Genomic DNA, 20,618 nt, shown 5'->3' with positions numbered 1-20,618 from the left:
TAAAGTTTGAACTTAAATGAAATAGATGTCACAATCCTAGATGGTTGCTCGCATGAAAAAAGTTTATTTCAAGTGACGATTTTGGATGATATTTCTTTATTTAACTGTCACAAATAAGGGAAAAATTGACAGGTAACCGCATTTTCAGGAAAGGATGAACGTAGAACAATCTAAAGAACAAATCATATGACTTTTATTTGTTCCCACATACTCACATGGGTGTTAGATCTAGACTTGAAAATGTGAATAAATATTACAGTTTCATTTTATTTTCCATTCAAATTAAAAATATTAGTGAAATAAACATGTACATTCTTAAATCATTTCAAAGAAGTATGATATGGATTAACCCTAAAAGAGCCGGGTGATTTGGACCCATCTCACAGCCGAGGGGGAGGGGGGAGGGACGGAATACGCCCCCCCCCTGAAATCTCGGCCGGCGATCGCACGAGCGCTGCGAAAAATTTGATTAATTTTGATTAATTTTTCTGAAAAATAAGATTTTTTTAAATGAATTTATGATGCTAATTTATGCATGAAATAAAACATTGGCTCTAATTAACTTATTATGACCCCAAATTGCTAATTTTTTATTCACAGACACTTTGTAGGATCCTAGTCAAATGAACATAAAACAAAATTTGGTATCGCAAATTTTTATTATGTATTTCATTGTTTTTTAAATTTAACGTATTTAATGTATTTCTCTGTTTTTTGACGTTTTGTTTTTTATTGATTTTTTTTAATGGAACTTGTCGCAGACTTAATTCTGATCATAAACAAGACAAAATAAATTTCAATCAGTCAGAGTAGAAATGATACATTTATGAATTTTGGCTAAATGCACAATTTACATTGGATTTGTACATGAATTCACATTTTTGGGTCTGACATGCACTTACATAAAGTTGTGTTATTTTGTAAACCGCAAACCCGGGCATCGCAAGTTTGGTCTCTAAGGTTACACGAGACTTGAAAGTAAAAAGCCAGCAAGCGGCGCGGTCAAAAAATTTCGCATGGCGGATTAATCGCGAAAAATGTCGGGGGGGGGGGCTGAATCCGCACCCCAGGCCTTTTAGGGTTAAGGGATTTTTTTGGTCAGTCTTATGGTAATTTTTGTCACTTTTTCTCAAACAGTTTAAACCTTCACAAAAATTTGTAAACATTTTTTGTGTTAGCAGGTGTTTTAAAGGCAGTTATACGTTTTGACTCTGGCCTTATTAGATTACCTGGTAAATCATCGTCATCGTCGTCATCTTGTATCTTTTCTTCTCGAAAAATAACGTCCTTGAAGGCAAAGCTGAAATGTTCATCTGGAGGAGAATGAAACAAAACCGCATCACTCATCAAAACACACTGGGTGATTGTAAGTTCACATTTCTAAATAGAGTCATCCTAGGATAAACTTCATTTCAAATTTGGTACTGATATAAAAAGCGACCCAACACCAAAAGCTCAACACCAAACTTGAAATGCACCCACTGTACACTAGATGCAAACTCATATATATTCTAGATATAATAAACATACATTTTGAAATAAACAATTCTAATACTACAAAAATCATACAGTACTAATCAACAAAATAAGTAAATTACAATGGGAAGAGAAATTAGTAAATTAAAGAAAACACAAGTAGTGTGCAGCAATACCAAAAAAGGAAAAAAAATGGCTAGAAATTCGCGAAGGAGACTTTTTTTTTTATAGCAAACAGTATTGAAAACAAAACCTCTTTTTATGAATGACACCAATCATTCTGGTATTCAAACTTCACAAACAATGAAAAGCTTGATGAATTCAAAGTAAAGTAAAAGGCAAACTGTCTAGATGTTCATGTAAATCAATGTTAACAAAATTTGAAATCTCCTTCATGAATTCGAACCACTAAAGACCAACAGTAGAATTTAAACTGAACAAAAAGAAGATATTAGAAATGTTTAGTCATAACAGTTGAGAGTTTCTTTTTAAGACGTTTTAAGCATATTTCCTTATTAATAAATGAACCTCTACCACGGGTACCAATAAAAATTGATGTTTCAAAATTACAATCAAGTGCAAACATCTGTGATAGGGAAACTCTTAACCACTATGAGTTATTAAAAAAACATGTGAAGGATTAAAGAGATCACATACGTGGAAAACAATTATATGTCACGTCTTGACCCAACTTGACAGAAACTTCAGGCCAGGAATGGCGAATTCTTTTCCTCGCTCTCACTGCAGTCCCATCTATGCAAAAATGTGTAAGTGAAAGAGATGAATAAACAAAACAAAAAAGAAACGTCACACAGAAGATATAATGTGAAGATGAGTTAGATTTGGAACCCCAACAAAGTCCTAGCCATTAGCTTGCGCAGCATCTTCCCACAGGAATCAGACTTGGCAACTCTCCAATCAAAGCTTTGGAAGACGAGAGAGCAGGGGGCTCTTTCAGAAAGAGTTAAGTATGACTTTAATATACCACGGTCACATTTGCTCCACAGCGGCCATACGGCGAGTCGATAACAGCCGTTTTATTCATTTTTATTCAAACAACCATGTATAGCTGGTACAAAAACATGTTAAAATGGCCGTTTCGACTCGCCGTAGAGTAAATGTGACCAAGGTATTAGAGTCACACTTAAATTGGCAACTACTTGCGGTATAAAAGACATTACCGCACTGGTCAAATCATACCAAGGGAACCAAAACTGCACTGCGTATTAATCAGTGAGAATTCGCGTTTGTGCGTGCCAGCACTAAAGCATGACTACACATGGAAATCACACTTTTTTGGACCCCCCCTCTCCCCCCATAACCTCTTTATGCAAGGAAGCCAATGGACAAGACTTTTGGTAGGATGCTATTATGAGTGTTACTGTCTATTAAAGGTACACGTCACACGATTTGATCATGTATTAATGTTGATACGACTCTTACCATTTTGAGTCATTGCGCTATTCGAGTGTCCTCATATCAACAAAAAAGACATGATCAAATATCACACATAATGATGATAAAGGTACCAATCTACTTTTACTAGAATCACCAAATAAAATATCATACATGAGTTGACATGCAAACATTACTACTGTGTATTGACAAAATATGAAAAAGAGTAGTCTCATGAAAAATAAAAGTACCAGTACTAAAATAATAAAGAAGGGATGATGAGTTTTAAAATCAGAATATATTTCTTACCACATAAATACATGTACAAATAAATACTGTACATATCACCAATAAAAAATAGGCCTTACCTGATAACATACTTATAATAGTCACAACTCAAACATTCTTTTTCTTATTATTATCATCAGTATATTGTACAGTACAGTACATGTATAAGCCACTTTCAAATATTTAAAACAATCTTTGTTTTTTATTTTTCAGTAGTAAACTACATTTGAAACAGGAACAGCTTTCATAACAAACGCAGGAACATAAACATTAAGGAAGTTTTGATATATCAAATCCATCAAAGAATTGCATTGCCTGTTTATCACATGTGAGCTGCTCCTGTTCATGCAGAGTATAATTGTGAATTTTCTGAGAAAATACGCATAAAATTTTCAGGAAGCTCACATTTAAAAAATAAATGAAATGTTTCATTCATTCAATTATGGTCGTTTCAGTTTTCAGCTTTTATAAATTAATAAAAAGAGGGAACTTCACTTCATGAAGGTTTCATAATTCGAACATTTTCTGAACATCTTCCTCTTTTGCCATCAGGAAATATTTTGTTTGTCCTACCATGTTTTGTTAATATGTAAGTTCAGCAGGTATCACAATTCATTGTTTGTCTATGGTGTACATGTATCTTGAAAGCAATATTCCCACCATTAAAAACATGATTCCCCCAATAAAAAGGAACACAGACATTAGTGATTTACATGAGATTTTAAAGGGGAAGTTCACCCTGACAAAAAGTTTATTGTAACAATAGCAGAAAAAATATAAAAAAATATTGCCGAAGGTTTGAGAAAAATTCATCCAATAATTAAAAAGTTATTAGAATTTCAAATATTTGATTTGTGACGTCATATGCGAGCAGCATTCCTACATAGCGAATGGTAAAAAAATCAATTAAATGTCATTTTCTCAGAAAATTGAAAATGGTTTTCACTGTAACTTTTGTATATCAATAGACAAATCATTTCATACCCGATCATGAAAAGAAAACAAAATTAAGGCATCAGGAACCATACAAAATTTGAAATTCATACATTTTATATTACATAACACATGGGGCAGCTGCTCGTTTATGACGTCACAAATCCAAAACTTTGAACTCCAATAACTTTCTTACTCTTTAACTGATTTTCCTCAAACCTTCACCAATATTTTTTACTATTTTTTCTGCTATTTTCACTACAAAGTTTTCTTCAGGGTGGACTTCCCCTTTAAATTCCTTCCATGGACATGTATTTATAGAGACAATAGCACAAAAGAGGGTAATGGTAAATTTATTTCCTTTCCTAGACTAACTTGAATATTGCTTTAAAGTTCTTGTCTAGTTTGATTTTGCATAGAATTTTGAAATTACTAGCCTTGATGAAAAAAAAATCATCTATGGTGTCCTTACAGATGAAAAAGACAAACAAACCTGCTGGGCTAGCACATGAATTATCCTCTGCACTGCTCGCTTGACTTGATTGTTCGACTGAATTGAAAAAAAAAATCAACAAACGAAAGGGATTTAAACCAAAGCCAGGACACGTGAATCTGATGTAATGATGTCGATAATAATCACGATGGTGGTGAACGTGGTGGAAATGATGACAAAATTGATGAGTATGATAGTAATCATGATGGTATTAATAATTGATATGATGATGATGATGGTAATGATGATGTTGATAATAATGATTGTTTAAATAATCTTGATGATGAATGATCATGATAATGATGACAATGATGTAATCATGATGATGATGATGACGATAATATTCATGATGGTGGTGAAAGTGATGGAAATGATGTCAAAATTGATGATAAGTATGATAGTAATCATGATGGAAATGACAACTGATATGATGATGATGATTTTAATGACAATAATGATAATGATGATGATAATGACAATAATGATGAATGATAATGATGACCATAGTGATGGTGGTGATGATAATGAATATTGATGCAGGATGATAACAGAGATGATGATGATACTTGCATCACATCCCCCCTCCAATAAAGCAGCATTCCAATATCAAACATGAATTGCATGTATTTGTATTAAAATGTATAATGCACGATATCACATGTACAGTAGGTCATTCATGACACAAAATGCAAACAAGCTGGAGTCGGGAAATGCCATTCCAAATGAATACACAAGATTCAACTGTGCTTTAGTATATAATTTCTAAAATACCAACAAGCTTATTAACATCTAGAATTACAAGTACATGTACAGGGTGCTACATAATTTTTTTATTCACTTGCCCGGTCGGGCAAGTAAATTTGTTAATAGTTTGAATATACTTGCCCGAAAAAAATCCTTGAAAAAAAAATTTGCCTCTTCAAAAAAAATATATTCCGGTTTAAGAAACCATTGACCATTTTTTCCTCTCTTTTGACATAAACCGATGAACCTTGTTTTTGCATTTCTTTTTACAAAGTAATTTTATCTTGCCAGCCATGACCAAATTTAGGGTCGGTATATTACATCGACCCTAATTTTGGTAATTTTACTGTGAGAATTTCGCTTGCCCAAGTCGGGCAAGTAGTTTTGGTCTTTACTTCAAAACACTTGCCCAACTTTACCTTTTACATGTACTTGCCCTAGGCAATCTGGCAAGTGCTTAATATGTAGCACCCTGATGTACATGTAGGTCTACAAACACTTCCCTGGTACAACTACACAATCATGAAAATTCATGCTATCATATATGACACAAATATAAAATATACATGCAGCTCTTCATGAGGAATAAACACATGTACTGTACGCCTACAGTAACAGCGATATTGTCATGTCTCTCTTTTCACAAGGGCAATTTACATGGAGTAAAGGGAACACATTATTTTTTTCAGGTTAGAGGAATATAATGGATATTGATATTAGTAAAGCATGGGGAACAACAATGGGCTATAATACATACATGTATAACTAATTGTAAGTACTGATAAATAAAATAGAAGCAGGTCAACAACGGACATTTTTCAAAAATATTCTGTCCTACATGTACCTTTGTATTTTGTAGCTCAATAACATTTCCATAACCTACCTATCATAGGCTGCATATTCAAAGAACTGTTATGGAAAGAAATTAATCCCATTTCAGGGCACTGTAACTTATTATGGCAGACAGTACTGGGAGCTTCCACAGAAGAACAAAACAACCAGAACAAAATGGCTTTTGTTGGTTAGGTCATATCTGGGGCCTTGTTTCATAAAGGAATATTACAACTGTTGTAATTTGGCCATTATGGCAACTACCATGGTAACAAGGTCCAACAGCCAATCACAATAAAGATTTCCATGGAAATTATCATAATGGCAAAGTTAATGTAGTAGTTGCAACTCTTGATGAACAGGTCCCAGGTTATGTGTCTATGCATCTGAAGCTGTCAAGTTAATAGAAATAACTATAAAACTGCGACTGAAGTATTGGGCGGCATCAGTTTTGACTGCTGTGAGAACATTTTGGCCAGCACAAAATTTGAACTTTACTGGTAATATGTTACATGTACTATAAATAATGGATTGTAACATGTTCTGGCCTATATACATGTATGTATGTATGAGATCACATCAACACCACACACCATCTGCCATCAAATGCATTACTAAAACACCAAAGTCATGGATGGAGCTATTATCTATTCTGAATATAAATTGTTCACTGTATCACACTTTCACAAAAGTAACTGGATGGGACGCTGGCGCCACTGAGCTCACTGGATGATTCATGTAGCCCACACTGTGGTATACACTGACTATAATTATACAGGCCTTTAACTATTGCTATTTTTGTAGGGCAAGGTACTTTTCTACTTTATATACATGCACATGAACTTTACATGCAGCATACATGTAGGAGAGACTACCAAGAAAGGACCAAAAAAGGGCAAATAAGGGCAAACCTCCCCTAAACTCCCCCAAAAAACATCCAAGGTGATACATCCTTGGTGGATGAATTCATTCCCTGCCATTTCTTTTTATTCTCATGATCTATTTTAAAAAATTAGTTACTTTGATATGCATACTGCATACATGTACTGTAGCCTACACTGTACTACTTGTCAAAAGCCTATACATACATGTAGGCCTATATGCCATATATCTTTTAAAGTAGTACCAGAATACTCTATATTTTTCACACTGCATTTCCTTAACCCCATACTATCCTTAACCCCGGACTATCCTTAACCCCATACTATCTTTTTTTTGACTTACACTGTCTTTCTTAACCCCATACTATCTTTTTTTCGATTCACACTGTCTTTCTTAACCCCATACTATCTGCTCAACCGTGGTTAATGCCTTAACCCCGGACTATCCCTCAGCTCATGAATACTGATGATTTTACCATACAGAGCGTGATTAACGTGCAATTCGACTTCTGTGATTGGTTAATGCTTAGCCCTGTTTCGTTTTCACACTGCATCTCTTAGCACCGCAATTGTGGTGCTAGCACCACAATAAGCCGGCTAACCCTGCATTTTTGCAGGGCCAGATAGTACCGTACTATTTACCGTGCTAGCCCACTTTGCTAAAACATAGTGTGAAAACGAAGTGGGCTAAGCTTAACCCCGGGAAATTGGTGGGGCTAAGACCCCCCCTTAGCCCCACCAATTTAGGACAAAAAGTGCAATGTGAAAAGCATATCAGAAGTCAAGAAATAGGCCTACTGTGTGATTAAAGATTAATCAAAACGTTCCAATACTACTCTTCCTGGCCTATTAGAGTTCAAACATAAACTTTTGGGATCCTGTACAGGGAAATTAGGCCTATTGTTGGTACAATGCACTAAACAACGCCAAAGTGATTACACATGTACATTTACCATAGTAAAACCGTTCTCAACTTCTCACTACATGTAGTGGAAACTAGTTTAGTGGTAACTAGTTAAACGTGTAGTGAGAACAGTTGAATCGATCTTTGAAGCAATCTTCCAAACCGGTTCAGAAAACCACCTTGCGATGTAGTTTTCAAGATTGCTTTGCCCCATTAAACTGGTTTTAGCAATAAGACACAACCGTTCTTTGGTAAGTGATCTTCACACATTTTGAGCGCGCTACTCCACACAACAGGTGTAGCATGCGTACAGTACGCTGCTTTTTCGAATTTTCGCGTGATACGTCTCACCCCACTGATTTCCAAGGGAAGAAGATTGCTTTCCGTGAAGTGATTTTAAATACCACTTTCGTGTGATCAAGTGGGAACACTAGCAAAGCGATCTTCCAAACTGGTTTCCTGAATCTGTTTCATGGAAACTAGTTTTAGAAAGTGTAATGGAACAGTGTCTAATGCAGGGAAATGTGGCCTTTAGACAGGCAGCCACATAAATGATCTTCTGCACATAATTTACCTTCATGGAAATCAGTTTTAATGGTCAATTTTAGACAGGAGGCTGCTACAGTACATGTATATATACAGACTCTTTTACAAAAGAGATGACTGCCGGCACAGGTCTGACCTAGTCTACAAATGTAGACCCACATCTGCAGTGTGTGTACCTCAGCTGATTCAACGAGTCTGCATAGCAGACTAGGTCTACTGAGGCTGCTTCGCTCGCCCTTTCAGGCTGGTTTGCAGATCCCACCTCACGAGCCATTCAGAGTCTGCATAGCAGACTAGGTCTGACCTGTAGTAGTACATGTACAGGGTGATGTCCAATGGGAACAGATGGACCATGTTCATTTTTTTTCTCTAAAATCAAGTGACCTTCCCAACATTTGTTTCCAGACAGTCTTAGCTCAGTTGGCTGGTATTTCATACCATTCCCCCATTCAAGGATGCAAGCTGCACATTTATGTATGGGTGAACCAGGCAGAGGTCAAGTTATACTGACCCTTCCACAGAGTAGCATCCATAACTATGACCCAATTCATACATGTATGTCCATGGTCCTACTATACAAACTTCATTGAGTTCTGCAGTACTCACTCTAGTCTAGATTTGGATGTTGGTAGTTATTGTTCAGAAAACCCTATACTAATACCCCTTTCATACTGCGATTTTCCCTGGTGAACTTCGTCGGCGAAGGGGAAAGTGTCCAGTAGAAAAGGTACACAGGAGAACTCGCGAAGTGGAGAAGTTCGCCAGTGAAACAGCCAGTATGAAAGCTAACCAGTAGGGCTGGGACTAAAACCCGGGTACCCGGGTCCCGCCCGGAAGCCTCGGGTACCCGGGTAGAAAAATCAATACCCGATACCCGAAAATTGCTCACCAGTATAACGTACATTTGATTTGTATTGTGTAGTGTAAGACATGATTGTAAACTCATCACAAAAGTACACAAGTCTCATTTTGAATCTCACCAATTACCCTCGAAATATCTACTAGTTTTTCAAGTGATGATGTGACTGAGATCGTTCAATCGTCGCCATGTTTCTTTTGCAGCGCAGTGACGTCATCCAGCCACTGCAACGCAAGCCAATTTATGAATGAAAATATAGTAAGCATGCGCATTGCAAGCCTCAGCCCCACGCAGTATTCCATCAAAACAAGTCTGCAATACTCTTTCACCTCGTACCAAAATCGACCTAGAATTCCACTTTCCTTTATTTCATATGAATTATGAAAGGTATTCTCAGAGGATCTATTTTCTCACCGATAGCGCACAGGTAAGCAAATTTTTATTACTTCTTGCTTTTCCGTCAAATCTTACGAAGTAGCGTCGCGATGTTGCATCATGTTTGTGAGTTTGTAGAATCTATATCGCTACGTGAACAAAGTCAATTGATTTCCGGGTTTCGGAGCATACGAGGCGCCAGCCAATCACGTTCTTGATACCATTTTCAGTCCATCATAAACCGAAAATGGTAACACGATCGTGATTGGCTGGCGCATTTGACGCTCCGAAACCCGGAAATCAATTGACTTTGTTCACGTAGCGATAGATTCTACAAACTCACGAACATGATGCAACATCGCGACGCTACTTCGTACGATTTTGACGGAAAAGCAAGAAGTAATACAAATTTGCTTACCTGTGCGCTATCGGTGAGAAAATAGATCCTCTGAGAATACCTTTCATAATTCATATAAAATATAGAAAAGTGGAATTCTAGGTCGATTTTGGTACGAGGTGACAGAGTATTGCAGACTTGTTTCGATGGAATAATGCATGGCGCACGGGAGGCTTGCAATGCGCATGCTTACTATATTTTCGTTCATAAATATTGGCTTGCATCGCATTGGCTTGATGACGTCACCAATGGGTTTTTTCCACCAGTCATATTTCGAGCGGCATGATTTTCGGGTACCCGCCCGAAAATTGCCACGGGTACCCGAAGAGAAAAAAACCCGAAAGTCCCAGGCCTACTAACCAGAGAACTTCTCCTCTTTAATAACGTCAGAGGTCACCCGTCGACTTTCGCCGGGGAAGAAATGTCAGTGAGAAAGGGTCCTTTTATTTTCGCTGGGGAAGTGAGGAATGCGCGCTGGAGAAGTTGAGCAGCGAAGTTCGCCGGGGAAAAAATGAAGAGGCCACCTACATGTATATTGTAAATGCCACCTAGTTGTGCAGAGTTTTTTTCCATACAATTAACTACCAACAGTAACATCCAGATCTAGAATATACATGTAGGCATATTCACACCTGCCCCATGATGAAAAGTTCTATATTCTCCAATCAGAAAGTAACATAGATGTGTATGTACATGTATAGTCTAATTATCCCCTCAAACAAGGTGGTCAGCTGAAATGACATGTATGATGTCACAAACTACATGTATCATTTATACCCTTTTCATAAACCTATCCTCCAATTAGCCGCCTAAGAGTAATGCGGATAATTCAATAAAAATTGCGTTCATAAACTCCGAAAATAAGCCGCATTATTTTTACGAGCGCCCGTCCTGAAAAAGGCGGATAATCGCCATGACAACTGGACACGCCCCCTCCGATGCAGTTGTGTTGGAAAAGGGTGACCTTGTGACCGCACCATGGCAATTATCCGCATTATTTGGAAATGCGTTCATAAACTCAAAATCTTATCCCGATGCCGCTATTATGCGGATAATAGCAGCATCAGAGTAATGCGGATAACTCTTGTCCTCCTCCAATTTTACGACCAACTTATGCTGCTATTAGCCGCCTAATTCATTTTAATTGGGTTTATGAAAGGGGTATAAGACAGTTTACAAACTCTTGTTGGATTTCCATCAAGCCAACAATTGATATTTTTTTTCAATCGTTTTGTTTTTATCAAAACCAACTCATCCGTCAGGGAGAACTGCACCTTTAATTAGGATCAGCTGTTTCCATCACATGCATACACAAAACATGGCACATGCATAAAGGTGCCATTTAGAGTCATATTTTTGTCATATTCTTGAGAGGTATTTCAAGGTTCTTTCTAAGAGCTCAGCATCCATACTGGTCCATTCTTGCCACAAAAACAATTTAAGCAAAGCTCTTCATCTTGGGTCAAAACACCGTACAAAGTAAGTGCTAACTTAAGTTGTGCTTCCAAGTTTGTGAACCCCACCACAAAATGCACTCCTTCATGGTGTTGAATGTATTTGGCGAGAAACAAACTTCATTGAAGGTAACATTTTATCACCTGACTTCACAATTAAATAGGGCCTACCTAAAACAAAACAGAACTTTTAACACTTTTCATGTATAAGTTCATTTTTTGATGGGGTTCACTAACTATCTACATGAGCACCGTTTAGTAGGTAATATGCACATGCTTAACATTAACAATATAAATACCATGATTCATTAGGCAAGGTTGCAGGCTTGCAGCACAGACAAGCTATAGTATCAGGGATCACATTAGAGCAGCATTGTTTGGGGGGGGGGTTTGTTTTTTACAACCAAACTTACCATCATTTGTGTCAACCTGCTCAGCATGCTTCTCACAAATGTCTGATATGAATAAAAAGTGTGGAGTATGACTGATCAGGTTCCCGTAACACAAAGGTTAGTGATTGATCGCACCCTTGATTTTCACGATTGTATATTGTAGTAAATGGAATCAATCATAGAATAATTTTCTACGATCATTGCTAAATTTCGTGTTACGGGGCCCAAATCATCATACTGTATAAAACCGTGTACCGTATACACAGATTCATAATTTGTCTTTCACAAAATAGGGAGTAAGACTGTAAATCTAACCGTTCAAAACCATAGATCTGTATTTTGCAGTTTGTGATAGATGCAGGTTAAAAAATAATTGTGAAGATAGCTCCCGATGCAAATATTACATTAGACCTGTACAGTGTAAAACTAGCAATGATCAAAGCATTATTCATGTACTCAAATTTTATGTGAAAGCAAGTGAAACACAGAAAATAATGTATTTTACTTGGTTGAGCCCAATAGATGTGCACAGCTATATGTTGGAATTTCCAGAATTCCATTGCTTTTCAAAAAGTCAGCAAATTATCTTCATCCCCTCCCCATTGAGAGCCATTAAAACGAAATCTGAACAACCAGAATGCTTGGCTAAGGATTGCCAGTCCAAGCAATTAATTTTTTTTTTTAAATGCAATTGAAATAGCAGTCCATTTGGTGGATTATTATTGTTACTTATTACTGCAAGAATTTGGAAGCAAAGCATTTTGTGAATCTGAATTTATAAAGTCTTACCTAGAAGATCCCCCCAGTCGGTGAGGTCGAGAAGACTTTCACAGATAACAGGACGGACATCAGGGCTAGCACCTTCTGATGCCGAGGATGATTCCATTACAATCAAACTCAATCATTCCCCTTTACCTGGAAAAGAAGAGAAAATCACTATTCGGTCAGGAAACAGGTGTTTAACCTTAACATATAGGCCTATTGCATACCAAACACAATTAACAAGTCCAGTTTGTCAATCATGTGTTTTTTTATAAAAAGCCTAAAGTTTTTAACAATCCTTCCTTACTCCTGAAAGAGACTATTAAAAAGGGTTGTCAAAAATCTGAGGATTTTAATAAAAATTTTATTGACAAAAGCATTTACTGGAAAATATTTTGTTTTGTTATCAATTTAAAGGCAATACACAAAGAGGTTTGGCCTATTGGGTACATCCATGTATATGTGTACAGTTGATGACACTAATGATAAAGATGACAGCTACATGTAGATAGTGATGAAAATAATGATAAGGTGATGACTGAAGATGAAGTTGGTATTAAGGTTGCTGACTATTATGGTTGGATACAATGATGGTGATGATGGAAGTGGTGGTGACACTGAAAATATACATGTATGTCTAAAGAAACAGTTGGATATACTGATTAATGAATAAACAAAATAACAGCAGACCCTTCAAGGAAATAGATTAATATTGATGAATAAATGGATTTTGAAAATACAAAAATATAGAGAGGATGGATATGGGCAATTCAAAGCAAAAGCGGACATTTTCCAAAAATCTATATTGGCTCTATTTTAAATCTGGATCAAATTTTTTAATTTAAAACTCATATGGAAGTTCATTAAAACAAAGGGTAATCATAATTAGCCTCAATTCTTTTACCTTATGCTTTTCCTTATAGGAGAATCTGAACTCTATGATTTTTGGGAAGTCATAGCGTCCACAATATACAGCATACAACCTTTCTGTATGTTGTTTTAAAGATACATTGACAGTATGCCCCATGTGTTATGTAATATAAAATGCATGAATTTCAAATTTTGCATGGTTCCTGATGACTTAATTTTGTTTTCTATTCATGATCGGGTGTGAAATAATTTGTCTATTGATATACAAAAGGTAGAGTGAAAACCATTTTCAATTTTCTGAGAAAATGACATTTTATTGATTTTATACCATTCGCTATGTAGGAATGCTGCTCGCATATGACGTCACAAATCAAATAATTGAAATTCTAATAACTTTTTATTATTTGATGAATTTTTCTCAAACCTTCGGCAATATTTTTTATTATTTTTTCTGCTATTTTTACAATAAAGTTTTTGTCAGGGTGAACTTCCCCTTTAAGAGGAATGTACAAAAAATATATTGAACAGACAAATCAAAGGAAAAAATATATTGAACAGATAAATCAAAGGAAAACAAAATATTGATCAGACAAATAAAAGAAAAGCAAAAACATTTGGAACTAACCCTTTTTAGTATGAAATATGAACAGAAAGAAAGTCTTCTGCAGTAGAATAAAATCATTCAGAGAGAAAACATTTTTTTTCCTTGAAATGGAAATTGGAGTACAAATCATATGACACTATATCAAGATACGGTTAATATAATAATATAAAGACATAAATTTTGAATTTCAATTGCTACTTTGGAGTAGATCTAGATTCTAAATACTAAAGCCAAAACAATAGTGAAGTCCAAAATGTTAATTATTTCAAATAATTTCCCCACAGGTCAATGTAGGTCTTACCATGAAGTTACAACAATTATTAACGTTCATGCCTTGGTCTTCAATTTTTCAATTTGAATTCATCCCGACTCAGCTCAGAGTAGTCTAGACAATGCCAGCAGCCAAGCCCATGGACTTCTCTGACTAGTCTCACATCAGTTATGTATCCAGACAATTGATTTCAAACAGCCATTCGGCATGTTTGGAAAAAGTTATTTGTTTAAGAAAACTGCAAAAGTCTTTATTTTACTTTTATCTAGTAGTACAGAATTTTATTGTTGGGCAATAACAAAAAAGTCAAAATTGAAAATTTGAAGATTAAAAGTACTAAATTAAATATGAATTATTTATGATCACGAAATAAATTTTAATATTTGTTAAATAAGATTTTTTATCTCTAAATTGTTCGTTAAGACGGCATTGCTTTCCGGAAGTACGTCATACATAAGCGGTTCAAGGGTCGACGCTATTGTATTTCCGTTGTTTACATGTGGAACGAGAGGTCTACGCGGCATCAGTTGGGTAAGAAATCTTCATTTTTTTACATTTTTTAAAGTAATATTTAAAACCTTCCTACGCATTAGGCGTAGGAAGGTGTAAGAATTAATAAAATTAACAAAATTCTAGTCATTTCGGTTTAAAAAGATGGATTTTTGGGGGAAATCCATCTTTGTTTTGGTCGTTCGCTGAAGGCATTATGGAGAGAGTGTCAAGACGTCAATGATGAAGAAATGTAAGACATATCTAAAAAATCATCATCATTGCGTCCTCAAGACTAAAATTAATTAATAGTTCTTGTGCAGTCCAAAGACAAAAAGTTTTAAAAAATTTTAATGACTCTGGACATTAATACTGGACATCCCCATCTTAATACCGGTACACAGTCTCACAGAGCCAGAGGCCACACTGCAGTGCAATGAATTTGCAAACTTTTTTGTAAATTTGGCAAGGAATGAATAACCACTTTTTAAATTACTTAATCAATGCAAAACAAAAAAGCAGAGCTCTTTGGGTTTGCAATAAGGAAAACTCCCAATTTTGCCATCTATCCAACAATTTACCATACCCAAGCCAGGCAAAACAAAAGTAAAGGCAAAGAAAAGCGGGCCGGTTGCATCATTTCGATTCGGATTCGATCCAGCGTCCAGGCGGATTATATGGGCTTGGCCATGGCATGCATGCCGTGCCGAAGAGACTTCAGCTGCATGCACAAGCGCGCGGCAGCTGCAGTGCAGCGCAGGTCGAAATTATCAATGGGATAATGCAAACAAAATCCCTTTAAAAACCAAAACACAGTCAATTCACATTAATATTCTATCATATTTTCAAAGAAGCGAATAATGGAATCCACTTACCGTCAATTAACAACCTGAATAAAACGGGAGGAACTGAAATCTTCAAATTGTTATACGCAGTAGTCACTCACTTTTTGTTTGAAGCCAATTTTTGCAATGAATGCACCTGCAAGACGTGTTCAGAATGCCAAACACTACGATGGCATTCCCCTTCGCTTTGAATGTAGTAGAAGACCGGATTTACGGCGTGTATGAACACACCCCAAACTCGGAAAGGATGCTTCTGGAGCCATTCGACGGCAGAGGGCGCTTATGTTTTTTTGGATTTTGAGACGAAAATGGTTTTAGTTTTCTTTAGTTTTCGAATGCTAAAATTTAATCCCCAAATCATAAAAAAAAATGTTCATGCAAATATTGAAAAGAAAACAAATTTGTCTTGGAATAAGGACTAAAATAGCGCTACCAGCCAGGGACTCAGGGAGTTTTATTCGCGTTTAGGCCCCCATTCCACAGAACGGAGACCATTGAAATACAGCGGTCTTCAAGATCACTGAAATTTGTCACCTCTGTGCATGGACTGGCTCAGAAAGACCCCTCAAGAATTCTGAAAGACTGATGGATAAACTGGTCTTAGACTAGTCCTATAGAGATTTTTCAATTGTCTTTCAGATTTCTTTTATGCAACAAGTGATCTTTCAGAATTCTTTCCATGGACTTTGCCTGGTCTTTCAATGATCATTCAATGATCTTTTAATAATCTCTCATGAGTCTTACAGTGATAATTATCCGCAAAAATGTTGAGAGACTGCCGAAAGATCGTTGAAAGACTATTAAGACCTTTGAAAAGTCATCGAAAGACCGCTGAAAGACCACTGAAAGACAATTTTCCTGTAAGACCGTTGTAAGACTGTGTTGAACTGCCGTTTCAAAAAGTTTTGGAGCCCATGAAGACCACTGAAAGATTGGTCAGGACTCGTGTAAGACCTCAAGATCATTTTGAGAGATCGACCTCTGAAAGATCAACCAAAATTCATAGTCTTTCAAAGGTCTTTCAGCGGTCTTGTCCTCTGTGGAATGGGGGTTTAAGGGGCGGTGCTAAGTGGGGCAGAAGGGGGGGTAGGAGACCGGGCAACGGGCCCCAGTTTATTTTTTCAAGTAGGCCTATAACGGAAAAGAGAGAGGGAATGGGAAGGGAGAAGAAATCACAAAAGGGGAAGTATATTATCTGACTATATACCCCTCTAATTAAATTAAGAAAAAATGGATCGTCTTGCTTTGGCAACCTTCAGCACTACCCCTGGCACTGCATTGTGCCACTGATGCAAGTAATTAAATTGTATATTCTAAACGGTAAAGGGGCATCGATCCATGTTCGGATTAGAGGGTAGGCTTTGAAAAAATGTCCAGTGTAATATCAATGTTTGATTTTTTTCAGTGTCAAGGATATTTTTATGCCACGTTTAATAATTTAAAATTTATGATTCATAGTGCCTTCCGATGATTCTAACACGTAATTTATTTGCCTTGCATATCATGAATTTTTAAAGTCGCCAAAATTATCCCCAATATCACCGTGGGTTGACCGCTCCACCCCTGGTCCCAGGATCGAAGTTTCTGACGGTGAGGGCGCCAGATATTTTTTGCGTCTCGAAGTATATCATGACATCATAACTTTATTGACAGTTAAATTCCAAGAATTATGAGTCAGTGATGTGCCATGGCGGGATGGCCCCGGGGGTGGCTAAATAGCCTTTGAAAGGTGAATGAACGAAAGTGGTATGTTAAAGGTCAAGTCCACCTCAGAAAAATGTTGATTTGAATCAATAGTGAAAAATCAGACAAGCACATTGCTGAAAATTTCATCAAATTCAGATGTAAAAATAAGAGAGTTATGATATTTCAAAGTTTCGCTTAACTTCAACAAAATAGTTATATGAACGAGCCAGTTACATGTAAATGAGAGTCGATGATGTCACTCACTCACTATTTCTTTTGTTTTTTTTTATTGTTTAAATTATAATTTTTATGAATTTGACGATTGGGCTCTCCTTGCCTGAACAGTTAAGATAATAGAATTCCACGTGTTCAGGGAGGAGTGAAACTTCATTTCACAGCATGACAATGACGAGAAAATCAAAATATTTCATATAAAATACAAAAGAAAATAGTGAGTGAGTGATGTCATCAGTTCCCTTATTTGCATACCGACCGAGATGTGCTGTTTTTTTAATCACGGAAGCAAAACTTTAAAATGTCATAACTTTCTTATTTTACATCCGATTTTGATGAAATTTTCCGTGTTATGCTTGTTGAATTTTTATCTTTTTATTCAAATCAAGTTTTTGTTGGGGTGGACTTGTCATTTAATAGTAGATGGGGAGAGGCAGGGCAATGTCCATCTATTCATGTGGCGTGGGATGGTTTTGCGAAAAGAAACTAAACCTAAATGCCAGTTAGAATTTATACATAAGATCACCCCATCCCCTTAGAAAAAGGGGTTTTTGGCTGCAGATTTGGTCCAATTGGTAACTTATATAGTCGCCACTTTTGAAAAAAAGTGCACTCTAATAAATTATTGGATTCACAAAAAAATCAAGATGATCATAAAGTCATAGCACACACCAAATTATCAACAGAAATGTGAATATCAGTGATTGCCATATCAGTTGCTCCCAGCTGACTAGTGGTCTAGTCAATTTGACTGATTTGTTTTAAGAGTGTATATATACAATATACTACAAAGCAACTTTGTATTATTTCTGAAAACAGAAACCAGTAGAAATATTTCACCGTTTTCTTCAATCCATAGATGGCATTATAGCACAGCAGTAGTACGGCCTCCCCCTTTGAGCAGATACTTTGCCAAAAATTGTTTGTTGAAAAGCGGAGAAGTAGCATTCAATGGGGACTCGGGAAGTGACGTATAGTGTTTACGCCTACCCACTCCGAACAGAAGAACCGAATTTTGTGTCAATGCAATAAAAAAAATGCTTTTCATGGTTTTTACACTCATGTATACCAGCAAGGATATACTATTCCCATAGCCGGGAAGGGGAAAACGGAGTAGAAAAAAAACTGTGTGGGAAACAAAGGGAAAAGGCAATTTTGATATATAATTTATATTTTTCCCGCGTGGAGCGCGAAAACAAACTTTGTGTGAAGAGCGAGATGTACTCGTTTAGGTTTTTATTATTTTGACAAAAAATAATAATAAAGCTTAATTTATATACCGTCCCCATTCCTTTTCTCCCTTCACTTTTTCTTGTTCTCCACCCCCTATTTTTTTTTTTGGGGGGGGTGAGACATTATTGTTCACCCCCACTCCTGAACAATAGATTTGTTGCCTGAATTTACGCCAGTGTCCAGTTATAGTGTAGTTATAGTAAACAGTTTCCCCGAAGTGACATTTAGCCTTGGAGAGAAGATCATTAATATGCAAGATACATTAATACAATGATAATGTCGGGTAACTGCGTTGCCACGGGAACGGCATAATAGCGCTAATACTAACATGACTAATAAATCTTTATGGCAGGCGGTCAGGCATAATTATGATCAACAGCTCCTTGTTATGATAAAATCTTGGTGAGAACACGCTACTCATTAATTTTGTGAGTGCCAGATACACATATTGTCATCATATTGGCATATATTTCCCCTTTTCCTCATTAGGCTCATTATTTTTTTGTATACTCCTACACATTTCTTTTCTTTTGTTTTTTTTCAATGAGAAAGTGCTTCAAGAAATAGTAGTGACTATTGTTCCTTTTTTATTGTCAGAAAAATGTTGCCCCTCTACGCGGCCATTCTTATTTCATTGGATATAATACAAGTCTGCATTGTGGCGCGGCGCCGCCCCATCTTTTGGAGACGATCTAAGTTTCCCTTTTCTTTCTTGTTTTACACTGCAAAAACTTTATTATAGTAACGTGAAAAGGGACTCAATTAGGACTATTTTTAGTGATTAATGAAGAGTGCGCTCGGATACAAGTACACCAAGTAAATAATGAGAGTGCGAAGCGCGAGCTCAAAATTTTTGATATTCCGACCTGAAAACTGGAAAGTCTAATTTTGCTTAAAATATGTGTGTCTCAAACAATTGTTTGAGACATCGACACACAGCTTGTTCTTCTAAGTGAGTTAAAACAAGAGAAAATGTACTATTTTCTAAATATACAATGACAAATACAAATATACAATGACCATGGTGACACTCGAGGATTAATAATTATAGGATAACAATTTTCTAATGTAAACTAGAAAATTTCACTGAGAATAACATGATATTCCAGTATGCATGGTGTGATCAATTGCATGGTTTCAAATGGGTTATGGGCGGTCTATGGGTTCCAACTGGCATAAATCTGTTCCATGCAGTTTGGTATATGGGTTTTAACTAGAATTAGCTGGTATCAGTGTTGTAGTGCCTTGATGCTCGGCCTTGGCCTTGAGAGGGCCTTGGCCTTAAAGATTTTGAGCCTTGAAATTTCAAGGCATTTTTAAGGTATTTTCAAGGCTTTTTCAAGGCATTTTGTATTTTGTACTTTCATTTGTTTTATATAAGTAATTATAAATGTTTTTTAAATAAATTATTTAGCGAGACATGTACGTATCATGATTACTAAAGATTGATTGTAATGTCCCTGTTTAGGTCTGAATATCAAAAAAATTTATCTTGCGCTTTGCGCTCGCATTATTTGACTAGTGATAAATATCTGTTTATTGGCACTGTCCTTAAGATATCTCTATTATGTCAGTCAGTATACCTGGCAACTGGGCGCGCTTCGTGCACTCACTAGGTGACTCCAAATTTTTGCTGGTGCCCCCCAATGCCGTGAC

The 20,618-nt window shown here is 36.4% G+C and overlaps 1 protein-coding gene across 5 annotated transcripts in view; it reads right to left on the bottom strand.

The window, feature by feature from the left end:
• LOC121420402 overlaps nt 1-15,980 on the bottom strand; it is a 30,437-nt gene extending 14,457 nt beyond the window's left edge. The window contains exons 1-6 of one of the 5 annotated variants that reach the window (XM_041615016.1): nt 15,840-15,980; nt 12,758-12,883; nt 11,990-12,031; nt 4,586-4,642; nt 2,134-2,229; nt 1,230-1,313 (exon numbers count right to left, since the gene is read on the bottom strand). In XM_041615016.1, coding sequence (XP_041470950.1) covers nt 1,230-1,313; nt 2,134-2,229; nt 4,586-4,642; nt 11,990-12,031; nt 12,758-12,854 — 376 coding nt within the window. In that variant the 5' untranslated portion in view covers nt 12,855-12,883; nt 15,840-15,980. The remainder of the gene's footprint in view (nt 1-1,229; nt 1,314-2,133; nt 2,230-4,585; nt 4,643-11,989; nt 12,032-12,757; nt 12,884-15,839) is intronic. The other 4 variants (XM_041615018.1, XM_041615019.1, XM_041615017.1 and 1 more) reach the window with 4 other exon arrangements.
• Nucleotides 15,981-20,618: the final 4,638 nt, after the last annotated feature.

This window comes from Lytechinus variegatus, chromosome 8 (assembly GCF_018143015.1).
Source record: "Lytechinus variegatus isolate NC3 chromosome 8, Lvar_3.0, whole genome shotgun sequence".
Taxonomy (NCBI): domain Eukaryota; kingdom Metazoa; phylum Echinodermata; class Echinoidea; order Temnopleuroida; family Toxopneustidae; genus Lytechinus; species Lytechinus variegatus.
Note: the sequence above shows the minus strand (reverse complement) of the source record. Positions and strands in the feature narration are given on the sequence as shown.